Below are 14,652 nucleotides of genomic sequence, written 5' to 3' on the forward strand. Positions count from 1 at the left end.
GATTGGTTCCTTGGATTATTGTAAAACATTTTAAGTAAGAATGTAGGAAAAAGGTTAATTCTAAGTAATTTATACACACCATACCACAACTAGCTCTGTGAGGGCTAAAGTAGAGCCTTTAGGGTTTTCTTTTTTTTTTTTTGAAAGAGTCTTACTCTGTTGCCCGGGCTAGAGTGCTGTGGTATCAGCCTAGCTCACAGCAACCTCAAACTCCTAGGTTTAAGTAATCATCCTGCCTCAACCCTCCTGAGTAGCTGGGGATATAGGTGCTGGCCACCACACCTGGCTAATTTTTTGTTTCTATTTAGTTGCCCAGCTAATTTTTTCTATTTTTTAGTAGAAAACGGGGTCTCACTTTTACTCAGGCTGGTCTTGAATTCCTGACCTCAGCCGATCCTCCCCCGTTGGTTTCCTGAGTAGCTGGTACTACAGGTGTGTGCCACCATGCCCAGCTAATTTTTTCTATTTTTAAGTTGCCCAGCTAATTTCTTTCTATTTTTTTTAGTAGAGACGGGGTCTGGCTCTTACTGAGACTGTTTTGGAACTCCTGACCTCAAGCCATCTTTTCTGCCTAGGCCTCCCAGAGCACTAGGATTACAGGCACAGGCGTGAGCCACTACACCCAGCCCTGCCTTTAGAGTTTTCTAAGCAATGTCCTTAACTTCCTCTCTGACTGTAGGAAGTCCCCACTTTTATGAGTTGTAAACTACCTAGTAAAATGAGTCCTTATATCCCCTACAAGCAGCAGAAAAGATAAGGGAATATGTGACCTACTCCTCCCTGTTCTTGAAAAGGGAAAATTATTTTAAAAGTGACTATAAATTATAGTAGACTCCATATACTCTCTCCTTTATGGACTTTATCTGGTAATATGCATGTCCCTGCTTCTCAAACTGGAACGAGTATCCCTTGGAGCAGGGGTCACCAACCTATGGTGACTTGTATAATTACTTCATTATGTTAATATATTACAAGGTAAGAATAATAGAAGTAAAGTGCACAATAAATGTAATGTGCCTGAATCATCCCTAAACCCTCACTCCTGCCCCCAGTCTCTGGTTCGTGGAAAAATTGTCTTCTGTGAAAATGGTCCCTGGTGCCAACAGGGTTGGGGACTGCTGCCTTGGAGGATCTGATCTTGTGCTTAGGGTCAACATGGCACATCTGCGATGCCATTTTTGGGAGGATGGAAATATCTTTAAATCAAGGTCTTAGTCTCAACGCTTGTGTGGAGATTGTGTGGGCCATGGAATTCTTTACTGTGAGATCTGCCCTATTTGGCGGCACCCCTGGCCTCTGCTTACTAGATGCTAGTAGTTCTTTCCAGCTGTGATGGCTAAAATGTCTCTAGACGTTGCCAAATGGCTCCTGGAGAACAGAGTCACTCTGGGTTGAGAACCACGGCTTTAAGCAAACATGGATATAATGTGAATGAAAACATACATTGTCCATGAATATATGTAAATAAGAACAGCCGCCTCAAAAGATCTGATACATGTACTCCGATCTCTCTGTTCCACTGATGCAAGTTGATGTTCTGGCAATTATTTCTTTTGTTTTCCTTTTGTGCTCTCTGACTACTGAACTCCCAAATCTGGTATAATTCTTTCTGTTATTTGTTTAGATTCCCCCTCCCCCTTCCCCCGGCTCTTCCAAAGTATTTGTTGAACAAATTGTCCCGTGAAAAGAAAGTTTCCTACTTGTGTTTCCAAGCTTCTTGTAGGCCTGTCTTCGTGTCTGCAGGACAGCTTGGTTGGAATGTTCATTCTTGGCGGGAAATTAATTGGCAGTGAGATCTGATGTCACCCTAGTCTGAATGCCAGGGAATGCTCTCTGCCCTTCCCACCCCTACCTGCTTGCATTATTTTTTTCTTTATAAGAATTCAGGCGTACCTAGGCACGTTTTATTGTATGTGTACTAACCCTTGGAGGGATCCTTTGTGCCCTCTCAGTTTTGATGCCAAGTTCTCGAAATGTTTGTTAATCTTAGGGTGAATCACTTATTTTACAGGTTATAATTCCATTGTTTGAAATTAAGTCTTGAATTTTCTGCTGCTTCGCTGAAACTTGGCTGCATAGAATTGTTCTTACTGCATTCTGCTTTTAACTTTTTCTTAGATTTTACTTAGCTTGGAGTGTTATGCTGTTTCCTTAGTGATAGTGTCCGAGTCTGAGATTCCCTGGGTATCCATCTTGGGGGATTTAGTAGTGTTGATGCCCCAACCCCATCTCCCACCTTTTCTTTTTCTTGCCAGTTTACGTCCTTTCTGGGGGAGTGGTTTGAGTTTCTTAAAGTGTACATTGTCATTTGATTTTTAAATGTTTTACCTTTTTTTGGTATGGGATTCTAGCCCATTTAAAGCTCATCTTGCTACCTTCCTGGAATTCTGTGTAGCTGTTTACTCCTAGATTGGTTTTATCTCCTGCTTTTGATGCTTTTGAGTGCCTTTGCCAGCCTTTTAATTGTGCACATACAGGGAATTCAGAATTATTATTATTATTTTTTTTTTCGAGACAGAGTCTCGCTTTGTTGCCCAGGCTAGAGTGAGTGCCATGGCGTCAGCTTAGCTCACAGCAACCTCAAACTCCTGGGCTTAAGCAATCCTTCTGCCTCAGCCTCCTGAGTAGCTGGGACTACAGGCATGCGCCACCATGCCCGGCTAATTTTTTCTATATATATTAGTTGGCCAATTAATTTCTTTCTATTTATAGTAGAGACAGGGTCTCTCACTCTTGCTCAGGCTGGTTTCAAACTCCTGACCTCGAGCAATCCGCCCGCCTCAGCCTCCCAGAGTGCTAGGATTACAGGTGTGAGCCACCGCGCCCGACCTCAGAATTATTTTAATATCCATTTAACTATGATAAATTGGTTCTGTCTGCATTGTCTGCCACAGCCACAGATACCTATTTCAATTTTAATTAAAATTAGACACGATTAAAATTCAGTTATACATTTGCACTAGCCACATTTGAAGTGCTCTGTAGCCACATGTGACTAGTGATGACTCACCTGGACAGGGCATATATAGAACATTTCCCTTGTTGCAGAAAGTTCTATTCTGGTAGTGCTGGGGTATAAGATATGTGCAATCGTGCGTGTCAGAGAAATACCTCAGCTGCTTTTTTCCCCTAGTATGGTGATATTTTTGATATTTTAGTTTATTTAGTGGTTCTTCTCTCAAGGGGGAAGTTCAAAATTGGTTGGTTTCTATAAACGGAGAGCAGGTGGGTATTTGAAAAGAGTAATTGGATAATGTATTTTTGGATGTTTGAGTATAATGTCTCATGTGACTTTTTCTGTGCGGGGAACTCAATGACCATGTGTCCTGTGTTTGTGTGCCTCAAGGTGATTTGGCTGCTCTCTTCTTCCTAGGTGCTAGGAGATGCCGTTTGCAGATCTCATCGCTGCCTGAGAATCGGGTGCTCCAGCACCAAAGAGCCAACTCTGATCCTGGGCTCCTTGCTTGAATAAGCCTTCACTTCCAGCTGCTCCAGTCCAACGGCTGTGCAGAACTGCTCATTTTGTCTTGATGATGGGCATTGGTAAGAACACCACGTCCAAGTCAATGGAGGCTGGAAGTTCAACAGAAGGCAAATACGAAGATGAAGCAAAGCACCCCACTTTCTTTACTCTTCCGGTAATAGTATTCCCCGTCCTTTCTTCTTAAATCACTCTAAAGTAATTTCTGTGTGGAATCAACATAGATTGGCTTTTTTTTTTTTTGAGACAGAGTCCCACTCTGTTGCCCCGGCTAGAGTGCCATGGTATCAGCCTAGCTCACAGCTAGGGCTGAAACTCCTGGGCTCAAATGATCCTCCTGCCTCAGCCTCCCAAGTAGCTGGGACTACAGGCATGCACCACCATGCCTGGTTAATTTTTTCTATACATTTTTAGTTGGCCAATTAATTTCTTTCTATTTATAGTAGAGACAGGGTCTCACTTTTGCTCAGGCTGGTTTCCAACTCCTGACCTTGAGGGATCTGCCCGCCTCGGCCTCCCAGAGTGCTAGGATTTACAGGGGTGAGCCACCGCACCCAGCCTAGATTGGCTTTGATACTCATATTTTCAGTGAAGATTAAGGAATTTATAAACCAGATGCTTGTCACGTGAGATAGTCTTTGGGCTGACGCATGGGTTTTAGCCCTGCTGTTGGCTTGTAGTCACCTGCTGGGATTAACTCCAGCAAGGAAGCATACATTGCTATTAACCACTTCGGTACGATGCTCACTAGCCGTGAAACCTTGCCCCCGCCCGGCACTCAGAGTCAACACTATAGTTCATGCTGTGCATTGATAACGAATCCATTTTGCTCTTGTGTGATGAGGAAAGCTATAAAGCACTGAAAGCTTGTTTTACTTTACAGGCAGCTTTACTTGTAAATCAGAATAGGTAACATATACATATATGTTTTCATTACATTATTTTTAAATGTTCACAATTTTATTTTGATAAATGAAAAATTAGAAAAGTCATATCACGGCTGTTGGCTAAAATTGCTGTGCGTGTTCATCTGTGGCTGTCGACTATAGTCGACACCGGTACCAAAGTGGTTAACATTTGAAATCTGGCCCAGTGCTTACTGTATGTATACTGAGGGATGTTGAAGGTTTAATTTTATCTTCAAAAATATAATCGTGGGCTGGATGTGGTGGCTCATGACTATGATCCCGGCATTTTCTGAGGCCAACATGGGAGGATTGCTTGAGGCCAGCAGTTCGAGACCAACCTGGGCAACATAGTGAGACCCTGTGTCTACAAAAAAGTAAAATTAAAATCCGCTAGGCTTGGTGGCACATGCCTATAGTTCTAGCTACTCGGGAGTTTGAGGCAAGAGGATCACTGGAGCCTAGAAGTTGGAGGTTACTCACCACTGCACTACAACCTGGGCAACAGAATCAGACCGTATCTCTTTAAAAAAGAAAAAAATGCTCTTATGAAATAACATAAGCCAACTTCATACTAGTATTGGAAAGTGGGAGGAGGAATGAATGACTGTTTGGAACCCAAATGCCATAGTGTGATATTTTGTGGGCAGTGTCCAAAATAGAGGTAGTTTTAGCTGAATAAGTGATATCAGTCAGACAAGATTGATTATGCATGTTTAATATATTCAACACTAATATTTTCCCCAAATGTAGGAGTATGATTTGATTTTTTAAAAATTACCTATAAAATACTGGTTTTAAAAAGGAAAGAAACTCTTGAGAGATCTTGCCTCGGGGTGTTTAAGAAAGTGTTCGAAATGTGGCTAATGGCAGAATGGTATTCTAGGATTCCTTAAAACAAGGCTCTGGATCGGCCTCACTGTGGCGGTGTGCAGTAAGTATGTCGGTTGACCACTTGCATTCACGTTTTGACTTTTACCACATTAATTCACAGAGAAACGTTCAGCCGATTTTATAACTGGCACTACTTTCTTTTTTCCTGTACAGTGAAATTTTGAAACCAGATTTTCTTTCATGTTGAAGGCTTAAGGTTGATACAGGATTTCCAAGGGAAAAGACAGTATAGCTTATTCATTAGTCAGTTGCTCAGGTTTAAATTAGATTAGCTCTGAAGAGTGAAAAGGAAAGATTCATGCCTAGGGATCAACCTTGCTCTTTTGTTGCTTTCTTTTGCCTTGGAGCCAGCAGGTTATTCACTCTCACTCCCCTTCCCTTCAGAGACAAGAAGCAAGTGCTGCAGTAGGGTTCCTATAGGGCACCGGTCCCCAACCTTTTTGGCACCATGGACCATTTTCATGGAAGACAATTTTTCCACAGATGGGGATGTGGGGTGTGGGGGTCGTAGTGGGGATGATTTCAGGTTGGGGACCCCCTGCTATATAGGGTGCTTCTAGAACCCAGGAGAAGGTTCCTGGACTCTTTATTTGGGGTGATTGGTTGAAGTCTGGGGTAGGTTAGGACAGGGAGAGTCAGTGGGCCTGGGAGGTACCGAAGGCCTGGACTTAGGTGGGGACAGCAAGAACATAGGTGAGGCTGGTAGATGCAGGGAGGTGTTGAGGGCCCAGAGAGTGGGAAGTTCAGGATGCCCACTGAGATTTTATACACGGGAACCTGTTGGGTGGGTGGTGGCTTTGCAAAAAATATGGAGTCTAGGGACAACCATAAGTTTTGAGAGTGGGGAAGATAGAAGATGATGGATTTTATTTGAGAAGTTGTGGATTTGCAATGCTGATGTGCTCCGAAGCCTGCAGGCATGTGGGTGTGGGACTTGGCACACATGGAGAAAGCAGGAGAGCTGTGCAGACTCACTGTAAAGGCTCGAGGGGGTGGCGCTGACCCGTGGGAGAGGCTTTGGCTGCCGGGCAGAGCCGGCGCAGGAAGAGAGGGCTGAGGGTTTCACTGTTGGAGATGCCCACACGTGGGTGACTCAGAGGATCACGACAGGATGTCACTGCCTGCTAATGCCTTGTTTTATCCTGGCTTTTGAAAATGTAAATATCGAAGGCTAATCAGCACAGCATCTCTGGGTTTTGTCTTTTTGAGTAGATCTGTGCTGTCCAACACACCATCTCTGCTGGCCACACGTGGCTATTGACGTTCAAATTAATTAGAATTAAATAAAACCTCAAGTTCACTTTCTTGGTTGTACTAGTCAAGTGCTCAGTAGCCACATGAACCCTGTGGTTATCCCACCTCTTTGCTTGCTGGATAGGGCCTTGCAAGACTGAAATGCCAGCTCTTCTTTCCTTGTTTGCTTTGTAGTCCCAAGCTGGGCCTGGGGCTGTCTGTCAGCTGTGAAGGCATCTAGAGACAGGTGTGCTGGAGTGCAGAGAGGTTGGGCTGCAGGAACCAAACCTGGCTGTTCCTCAGAACCAGGATTGGTGGTAGTGGTGGGGGGCGGTCTGCTGGAGTAGGTGGTTGGGGCATGGCTGTTAAGGATCTGATGATTCTAATTCCTCTTAGATAAGAACTTCATAAAATAAATGCAGATTTTTAAAATACTTACATGGAAGAGAACTAGAGTTTCTTGAAAGAAAATGAAATAAACACCTGCAACAATGATTTTAAAGGTCCATATATAGACGAAGAATACTGACTAGGTCACCGTAAGAACAAGAGACATGCAAAGCCCCAGCATTCATGGAAATTAGACCACACGACCAGAGTTGATAGTAAATAGGAGAAACATAGCAAAAGATCTTCCACAGGAATCTTGTTAGGCAGACTTGTGTGTTTTTAACACCAGCTAGGAAATGTATAAATGGGGTGGATACAGCATGGCAAGAAATGGGGACCAGAACAAGACAGCAGAAAGTCTGGATGAACCATCATACCCTATGGGCATTGGCGCCAGAGAGCAATGGGGAAGAGCAGCCAGGAAAGGGCCGTGTGTTTGCTCTGCAGTGTCGCCTGAACCTGGAAACCAAGTTAATAGCCTGAACTTCCTGTTGGCACAGGCACATCTTAACACAGCCTGGTTTGTATGTATGTATGTATGTATTTATTTATTTATTCATTCATTCATTCATTCAGCACATCATCATTCAGTGTCAGGGAAAGTGTTTAGGTTCCTTAAGCTTTTATTTCTCTTCATAGCCTCTGTGAGAATATTTGGGTTTCTTCTTTTGGGTGGCAAGATCACTTCGTCTGGAGATGTTAGTGGCATGGACTGAGAGGTAGCTTCATTAGGTTCAGTTTTATCAGAGGGTTGGAGAAATACTCATAGGTTCATGAAACACCATCGCTCGGCTCAGCTTTCCTTAGTGTGTGTTATTCAGAACCATATGATGTTAAGAGCCCACAGGCTTGCCCCCTTGCATTGACCAAATATGTGGGCGCTCACATCGTGATCAGCACCACACAGACCCCAGCCACGCAGACCTGGTAACCAGCTGCTTGCGGTGTCGTCGTGGCGACGAGGCAGGTCAGCAGGCAAACCATCAGTGTCAGGGTTTGAGTTCAGCATGGGGTGCTGTGAGGGTGTCCCAGTGGGACCCTTGCCCAGTTGTGTTGTAGGGTGGGCCTGGCCATTCATTTGAAAGTTCCCGGGGTGGTAGTGGGGTGACATGGAACTCCTGAAAAATAGCTAGGTGTAGCTTGTTAAGAGGAGGGAAACCGAAGGCCCTTCAGCAGGGTCAGCACAGCCCAGTCCTGCTCTGGGTGCAAGCACAGTTGCAAGCGGAATGCAGCGGAGCCGGAGTAGGAGGTGGGGATGCCGAGGGAGCTCCTGGTAAAATCACTCCAGTTTCAGGACTGAGTCCTGCAGTAGGTGCCTGGGCTGGAGGGCTGTGGAGACAGGAAGGCGAGTTAGACCAGAGATTATGCAGCCCTCATGGTCCTGATCAGGACGTCTGCCAGCTTTTCCCCGAGTTAAGGAAAAGCTGTTGGAAGGCTTTGAGCAGAGACTTGATGGGCTCTGCCTGGTTTTAGAAGGATCCCTTTGGCTGCCGAGTGGGGAGCAGGAAGCCAGGCAGGAGCTTGGCGGGGGCCAGGCCCTGCAGGAGACCTGGCCCGTGTGCTGATGGGCTGGCCTAGGGCTGGAGTGAGAGAGCAGGCAGGGGTGACTTCGGTGTTTTCCTGGAGTATCTGGAAGGCTGGATTGGCCAGATAGTGAGATGAGAAGACACCTTGGGTGGGAAGAGTCGAGGGGGGGGTATTGCCTGTGAAAGATGTCTGGTTTTTTGGTTTGTAGCAGAAAATCGAATTTGAGATTATAGTGCTCAGGGAAGAAGTGTGGGCTGGAGCTATACGCCAGGAATTAGCAGCCTGGAGACGCCAGGAACCGGCAAGGAACCAGACAGCAGTACCAGGGCTGGGTGCCGCCAAGAAAGGAAGGGGTCTGCAGGCTGCAGAAGGGCCAGCTCAGGGGACAGGCGTGGTGGTCAGTGAGGTCAGAGGGAGCCAGGAAAGCTCTGTCCTGGAAGCCCCTGAAGAAAGCACGGGAGAACCCTTGGGTTTATCCACAGCTGGGACCCTGCCGTACCAGAAAGGGGCAGTGGAGGCCCATGTGCTTGTTCCTGGGTTCTTGGTTCGTGCGAGAGCTCCAGGGCTCCTCAGTAGGGCAAGAGGGAATCGAGGATGGCATGCCCCCCCAACAGGGAGAAGACACTTGGGGCAAGGGTTTTGCAGGCCTGGTGGAGCCAAGGAACTGTGGGAATTGGGCCTGGGGCAACGAGGAAGAAACAGGCACATGAGGAACCGACATCTTGGAGAGGTGGTCAGGAGGTAGATCTAACCAGATTTGGTGTTGGGTTGGATAAGGGCAGTGAGGTCAAGGAGAAGTCAAGAATGACTTAAAGGGTTGGGGTTGGGCCTCTTGGGTGTGTTGGCAGCACCTGTCAAGGAAACAAGAAATCCACAAACCCTTTGTTTCGCATGGGCAATATAAGTAACCTTAACACTTGTACCCCCATAATATGCTAAAATAAAAAAAAATTTAAAAACACTTTGTTTCCAATGGTTGTGAGGAAATAATGAATTGATGGAACACAGAATTAAAGACTCTCTTGTGATGCTATGTGTTTATTTATAGTTAGGAAGGACTAATTGCTTTGCATCTGAAAAGTCTTTTTCCTCCTCTTATCTTCTATTAGCCAAAGACAGAGAATCCAGGATCATCAGGGAGCAGGTCTTTGTGGGGCTGAAGTCAATCTGAACGCGGTTTACATTGGCATCTAGCAAAGAAAACAGAGTTTCCTGATTCACCAGTTAGGAAGAGGATTGGAAAAAGTCAAATGCAGGTGTTATGGGTTGAGGCTCTGCACCAGGGCTTGTGTGTTGTTCCTGTATGTTTATTGATACACCCCCCACCCCCTTACTCTCCCAAGGGCCTTGGCTTGGATGATCAATTACATGGTGACTTTAATCACAGCCAAACTTAAGAATATGAAATACCTGAAAGTATTTTTTAGTTCTTTAGGAGAAACTTTTGAAAATATAATAGGATTAGACTGATATAGACCTTCTCTGATTAGAAAAGCAATACACATTCGCTCATATTAGGAAAATTTAGAAAACACAGTAAAACATTTGAAAAAAAATTTCTTATTTGGATGGTTATAGAATTGGTCATAAAACAGTTGGGTCCACTCCTCCTCACCCCCTGTAGTTACTGTAGATTTTCTTCTTTCCATAAAATGGACACTGATGCCCAATTTGACTTTTATAATCCAGCAAGTCAAAGAAATGGATAGCTTTCCCCATTCACCATTAATGTGTTGGGGGTTTAATCAGCATCAGTAAAGACATGGGCCCCATCTTTCAAATTTAAGGTAAAAAAAGGAAAGTCTTGGCTGGGCGCTGTGGCTCACGCCTGTAATCCTAGCTCTTGGGAGGCCGAGGCGGGCGGATTGCTCAAGGTCAGGAGTTCAAAACCAGCCTGAGCAAGAGCGAGACCCCGTCTCTACTGTAAATAGAAAGAAATTAATTGGCCAACTGATATATATATATAAAAAAAAAAAATTAGCCGGGCATGGTGGTGCATGCCTGTAGTCCCAGCTACTCAGGAGGCTGAGGCAGGAGGATTGCTTGAGCCCAGGAGTTTGAGGTTGCTGTGAGCTAGGCTGACGCCACGGCACTCACTCTAGCCTGGACAACAAAGGGAGACTCTGTCTCAAAAAAAAAAAAAAAAAAAGGAAAGTCTAAGAATTAAGTAGTTAATAGATGTCTGGCTGTGAGAAAGTCTATAAAGAAGAGGGAGGCGATAATGACAATAGAAAAAGAGGTCTGTTCCAGGCATAGGAAAGTCTATGAGGAACAACCCCAATCTAGGAGGGACAGGTTAGGAGGAACCACGGAGAAGGGGGTAGCTAGAGGTGTGGCCTGGGCCTTTGAACAAAAGGGACAAGGTGCTGTCGGGGAAGGAGCCTTGGAGAGGTGGGAGATGACACTGGGACCTGGGAGGCTCTGGCCTGATGGGTGTGCTGAGCTGGCAGGGAGGGGCAGAGAGGCCTAGGGGTGACTCAGAGCTGTGCTGCGAGGGGATGCAGGGGTGCAGCAAAGCAGTGGAGGAGCAGGGCAGCTATCAAGAGACCGATGCTCCTTTCATTCCTTTTTTCCTTCCTTCCTCGTTCTTTTAAGACAAGTGACCTTGGCAGACTGTGGGAATGGGTGGGGTAAGAAACCATCTAATGGCAGCTTTGATTGCTCTAAAGCTCCCACTGCCCCATTTGATGGCAGATTTGAACATGCTCATTTTCAGCAGCGAATAGAAGGCAAAAAGGTTGTTTTTTGTTTTTTGGTACAAATAGTCCTATTCTAAAAACCAGACATAGAAGCCCAGGATTCATCCTTGTACTTATGACTCTAATACCAGTTGCCATGAAGTTCCTTCTTGCATATCCTTAAATAAACGGTTCAGAGTTGTTAGACTTAAAGTTGAAAGTCTCAGTTGGATGATAATAATCATTGTCTTGGAAAATGTTCTCTTTCTGTAAAACAATAGATCTTGGGGTTGACAGTGTAACTTGAAGAAGAGTCTGAGAATGAAGAAAGACTATCCTGGAGTCAACCCCCCTGGGTTGTTTTAATTCTCCTCTTTCTGTAAGATGAGAGTTTGAATCCACTGCATAGTGGCCATGACTTAGGGGAGAAGATGCTCTTGACAGGTCAAAATGGAACAGCCAAGATGAGCAACCCTTTCTGTTTTAAAATGTATATATTGGGGGGAAAAAGTGTTAGAAGTCACGTGCCAATGTATACTTTGAAATAAAAACATCAAAATGATGGGATACAAATAAAGATTTTTATGCATGGTAAGAGATTCTTTTCCTTACCCCCTTTTTTCTAAGTTTTTGATGTTCTTAAAGGCAAATTTCTTTTGCCCTGGTTTTGAAGTTCAGATAGTTTATTGTATGGCAGTGTACATCTGATTTAAATAGAGTTTTGGTAGTTTTAAATGAAATGAGAGATGTTAGTAATACAAAGTACACATCTCACAGTTTGGGAGATGTACAGCTTGGTATGAATGAGGATGAAAGAATAGACCTGCTACAGTCTCTTATGACAGCAGGTTTACAAGGTTGATCAGCATTTTGTCTGATGTCTCTTGCTTTTGTGCAAGGCCAGATTTATAGAATCTTGGTCTTGGATAGGGCCTTGTAGGACCTCTTGCCCTTTCTGCTCTTGTTAGGTGCTGCAACAGGAATGCCACAGAAGTATTGGCAGGGCTTTCTGCCTTCCCTACCCCTTGTGGCCCCCTGCCTTTCATCCCTGTTGCCTCTGCTCTCTGTGGGTGGTTGTTTCTTGCCCGGATCATCATGACAACCCCCATGTGATCTCCCTGCCTCACAACCTTGCTCCCGCCTAACCCCTGACTGTCATTCCTACCTGTGCCTTTTGCATTTGCTGGGTTGCTGCAGAATTCTTTTTCTTCCAGTTGAACCTCCTACCTCTAACTTCCTCATTCACTCCTAGCTTGTATCTGCTTAAGCTAGGTAGGCAGGCTTCTGAGTTTTAATGGTTAGGGGTAAGATATTTCGGATGGATTTCTTTACCATCTAAGCCCATAATTCTGTTGGAGAAGAAGTTCATTCCTATTAGGATTTGGTAAAGCACTTGAGGAAGAAGGTATGATATCGGAGGTTGCAAGGCAGTAATTACCCAGTTGTTCCCACCTCCCTTTACATCGTACAGGTGTCGAAGCATCCATATTTCTCCCTAGGCTTCATGTACAAAATGTGTTGTCAGTTGAAATGGAAAAAGCAATAAAACTGATAGGTTATTTTACTCTTTCTTTTTATAGTTTGCATATGTTTAATTTCTGTCCTTGTGTCATTATTTGTGTAACTTTCTTCATTTACAAGAGAAATATGTTCACAGCAAAAAACTTAGAAGATGTAGAATGGTATAATGAGGAAAACAAAAGTCATTTAAAATCTCATTAGCCAGAAAAACAGCATGCTAATATTTTGATGTATTTCTTTCCAGGGATTTATAAAAGAACATCCAAATATTTGCTTCAAAATTCTGATCAACACACATATACATGCAATCTGTTTTATAAAGCCCTTTAACTTCATATCATATCCTGGCATCTCATTGTTACTGAAAACGTAGCTTGTGGTTGTGAAATAATAGCAAATCGTGGATCTAACTTTGCCGCTTTCATTTGGACCATGGGTTGTTTCTAATTCTTTGCTGTAATAAATGATAGCCTAGTGTATGTTAACCTTATTGTATCTGATTGCTTTAATTTTTTTTTTTTTTTTGAGACAGAGTCTCACTTTGTTGCCCAGGCTAGAGTGAGTGTTGTGGCATCAGCCTAGCTCACAGCAACCTCAATCTCCGGGGCTCAGCGATCCTACTGCCTCAGCCTCCCGAGTAGCTGGGACTACAGGCATGTGCCACCATGCCCGGCTAATTTTTTGTATATATATTTTTAGTTCGTCAATTAATTTATTTCTATTTTTGGTAGAGACGGGGTCTCGCTCAGGCTGGTTTCGAACTCCAGACCTTGAGCAATCCGCCCGCCTCGGCCTCCCAAAGTGCTAGGATTACAGGCGCGAGCCACCACGCCTGGCCTGATTGCTTTAATTTTGAATTGCAGTGAATCTGAACTCTTTTCCACCAGTGTTCTTTGGCCATTGATACACTTTCCTTCGTGAGCATCTGTTCTCCTCCCAACCCACTTTATTTCTGTTGAGCAATACTGATGATCAAAGGCACCGCATCAGCTGTCTTGGAGTGGCTCACGAAGCTCTTAAAAGTCATAATTGCAGAGAAAATCCCTGGCTCAGATAGCAATTTTTTTTATTTCAGTATAATGTAGGGGTACAAATGTTAAGGTTATATACATTGCTCTTGCCTTCCTTCCCCCAAGTCAGAGCTTCATGTGTGTCCATCCCCCTGGCAATGCATATCACCTTATAATGTGCGTATGCGTGTGTGTGTGTGTGTGTGTGTGTGTGTGTATACACACACATAAGATAGCAATTTGAAGGAATGGAGGGAGAACTGGTGGCACTGCCAGCCAGGTCTGTGCCTGTCATTACTGACAGCCCTAATTTCATCTGGCTCCATTTATGAAGAGCAGCCTCGTGTTGCAGACGACTGTGGGGGCGTCTGCAGAGTGTCTGTAACTCTGCTTTTGCTCTTTCACTTACTGACACATTGTGGACTTTTCCTGTGTGTACCTGTAGCACTGTGGTGAATTAGCTTGCACACAAGTGATGTCACTTGGATGTGCTTGAAGGATGAATTTCTGTGAGAGGGATTTTGGTCGGAGGGGATGTGCCTTGGTAAATTGCAGAGTACCACAGATTGCTCCCTGTTGGGGTAATTTCATTGGCAGCGTGTGCGTGCCTGTTGCCCTGTGTGCTTGGCAGCAGAATGTGGTCAGACTGGGCTCTTGGCCAATTTAGTAGGTAGAAAAAGTATTCTACTTAGAGTTTGAACTTGCTCAATCTCACTCATAAGAAGATGAATCTTTTCAAGTATTCAGGTGTCATGTATTATATATATTTCCTCATTTTCCTGTTGGGGTGTTGACCTTTTTTAAATTGGGTTTATGTCCCTTTCATATTCTTTACATAATAGATTTTGGCTTATCTATAATGTGTTACCACCTGGAAAGAATGGATGAAGACGAGCTCCCTTTTGGGTGGAGTGCTGTAACCTGCTGGGTGCCCTCAGGATCTGTTCTGGAATCGGTTTGAGGATGGAGTTCACAGGGACACCTCTAGATTCATTTATTTTTGTTAAATTAAT

General features: G+C 44.3%; 1 protein-coding gene across 9 annotated transcripts in view; it reads left to right on the top strand.

Moving 5' to 3' along the window:
- SLC23A2 (solute carrier family 23 member 2) overlaps positions 1 to 14,652 on the top strand; it is a 135,639-nt gene that overhangs the window by 57,208 nt on the left and 63,779 nt on the right. For 6 of the 9 annotated variants that reach the window (XM_076010948.1, XM_012754972.3, XM_012754968.3 and 3 more), the window contains one exon: positions 3,374 to 3,638. In XM_076010948.1, the coding sequence (XP_075867063.1) occupies positions 3,531 to 3,638 (108 nt within the window). In that variant the 5' untranslated portion in view covers positions 3,374 to 3,530. Of the gene's footprint in view, positions 1 to 3,346; positions 3,639 to 14,652 lie in introns of all 9 variants that reach the window. The other 3 variants (XM_076010951.1, XM_076010949.1, XM_076010950.1) reach the window with 2 other exon arrangements.

This window comes from Microcebus murinus, chromosome 16 (assembly GCF_040939455.1).
Source record: "Microcebus murinus isolate Inina chromosome 16, M.murinus_Inina_mat1.0, whole genome shotgun sequence".
Classification (NCBI taxonomy): Eukaryota; Metazoa; Chordata; class Mammalia; order Primates; family Cheirogaleidae; genus Microcebus; species Microcebus murinus.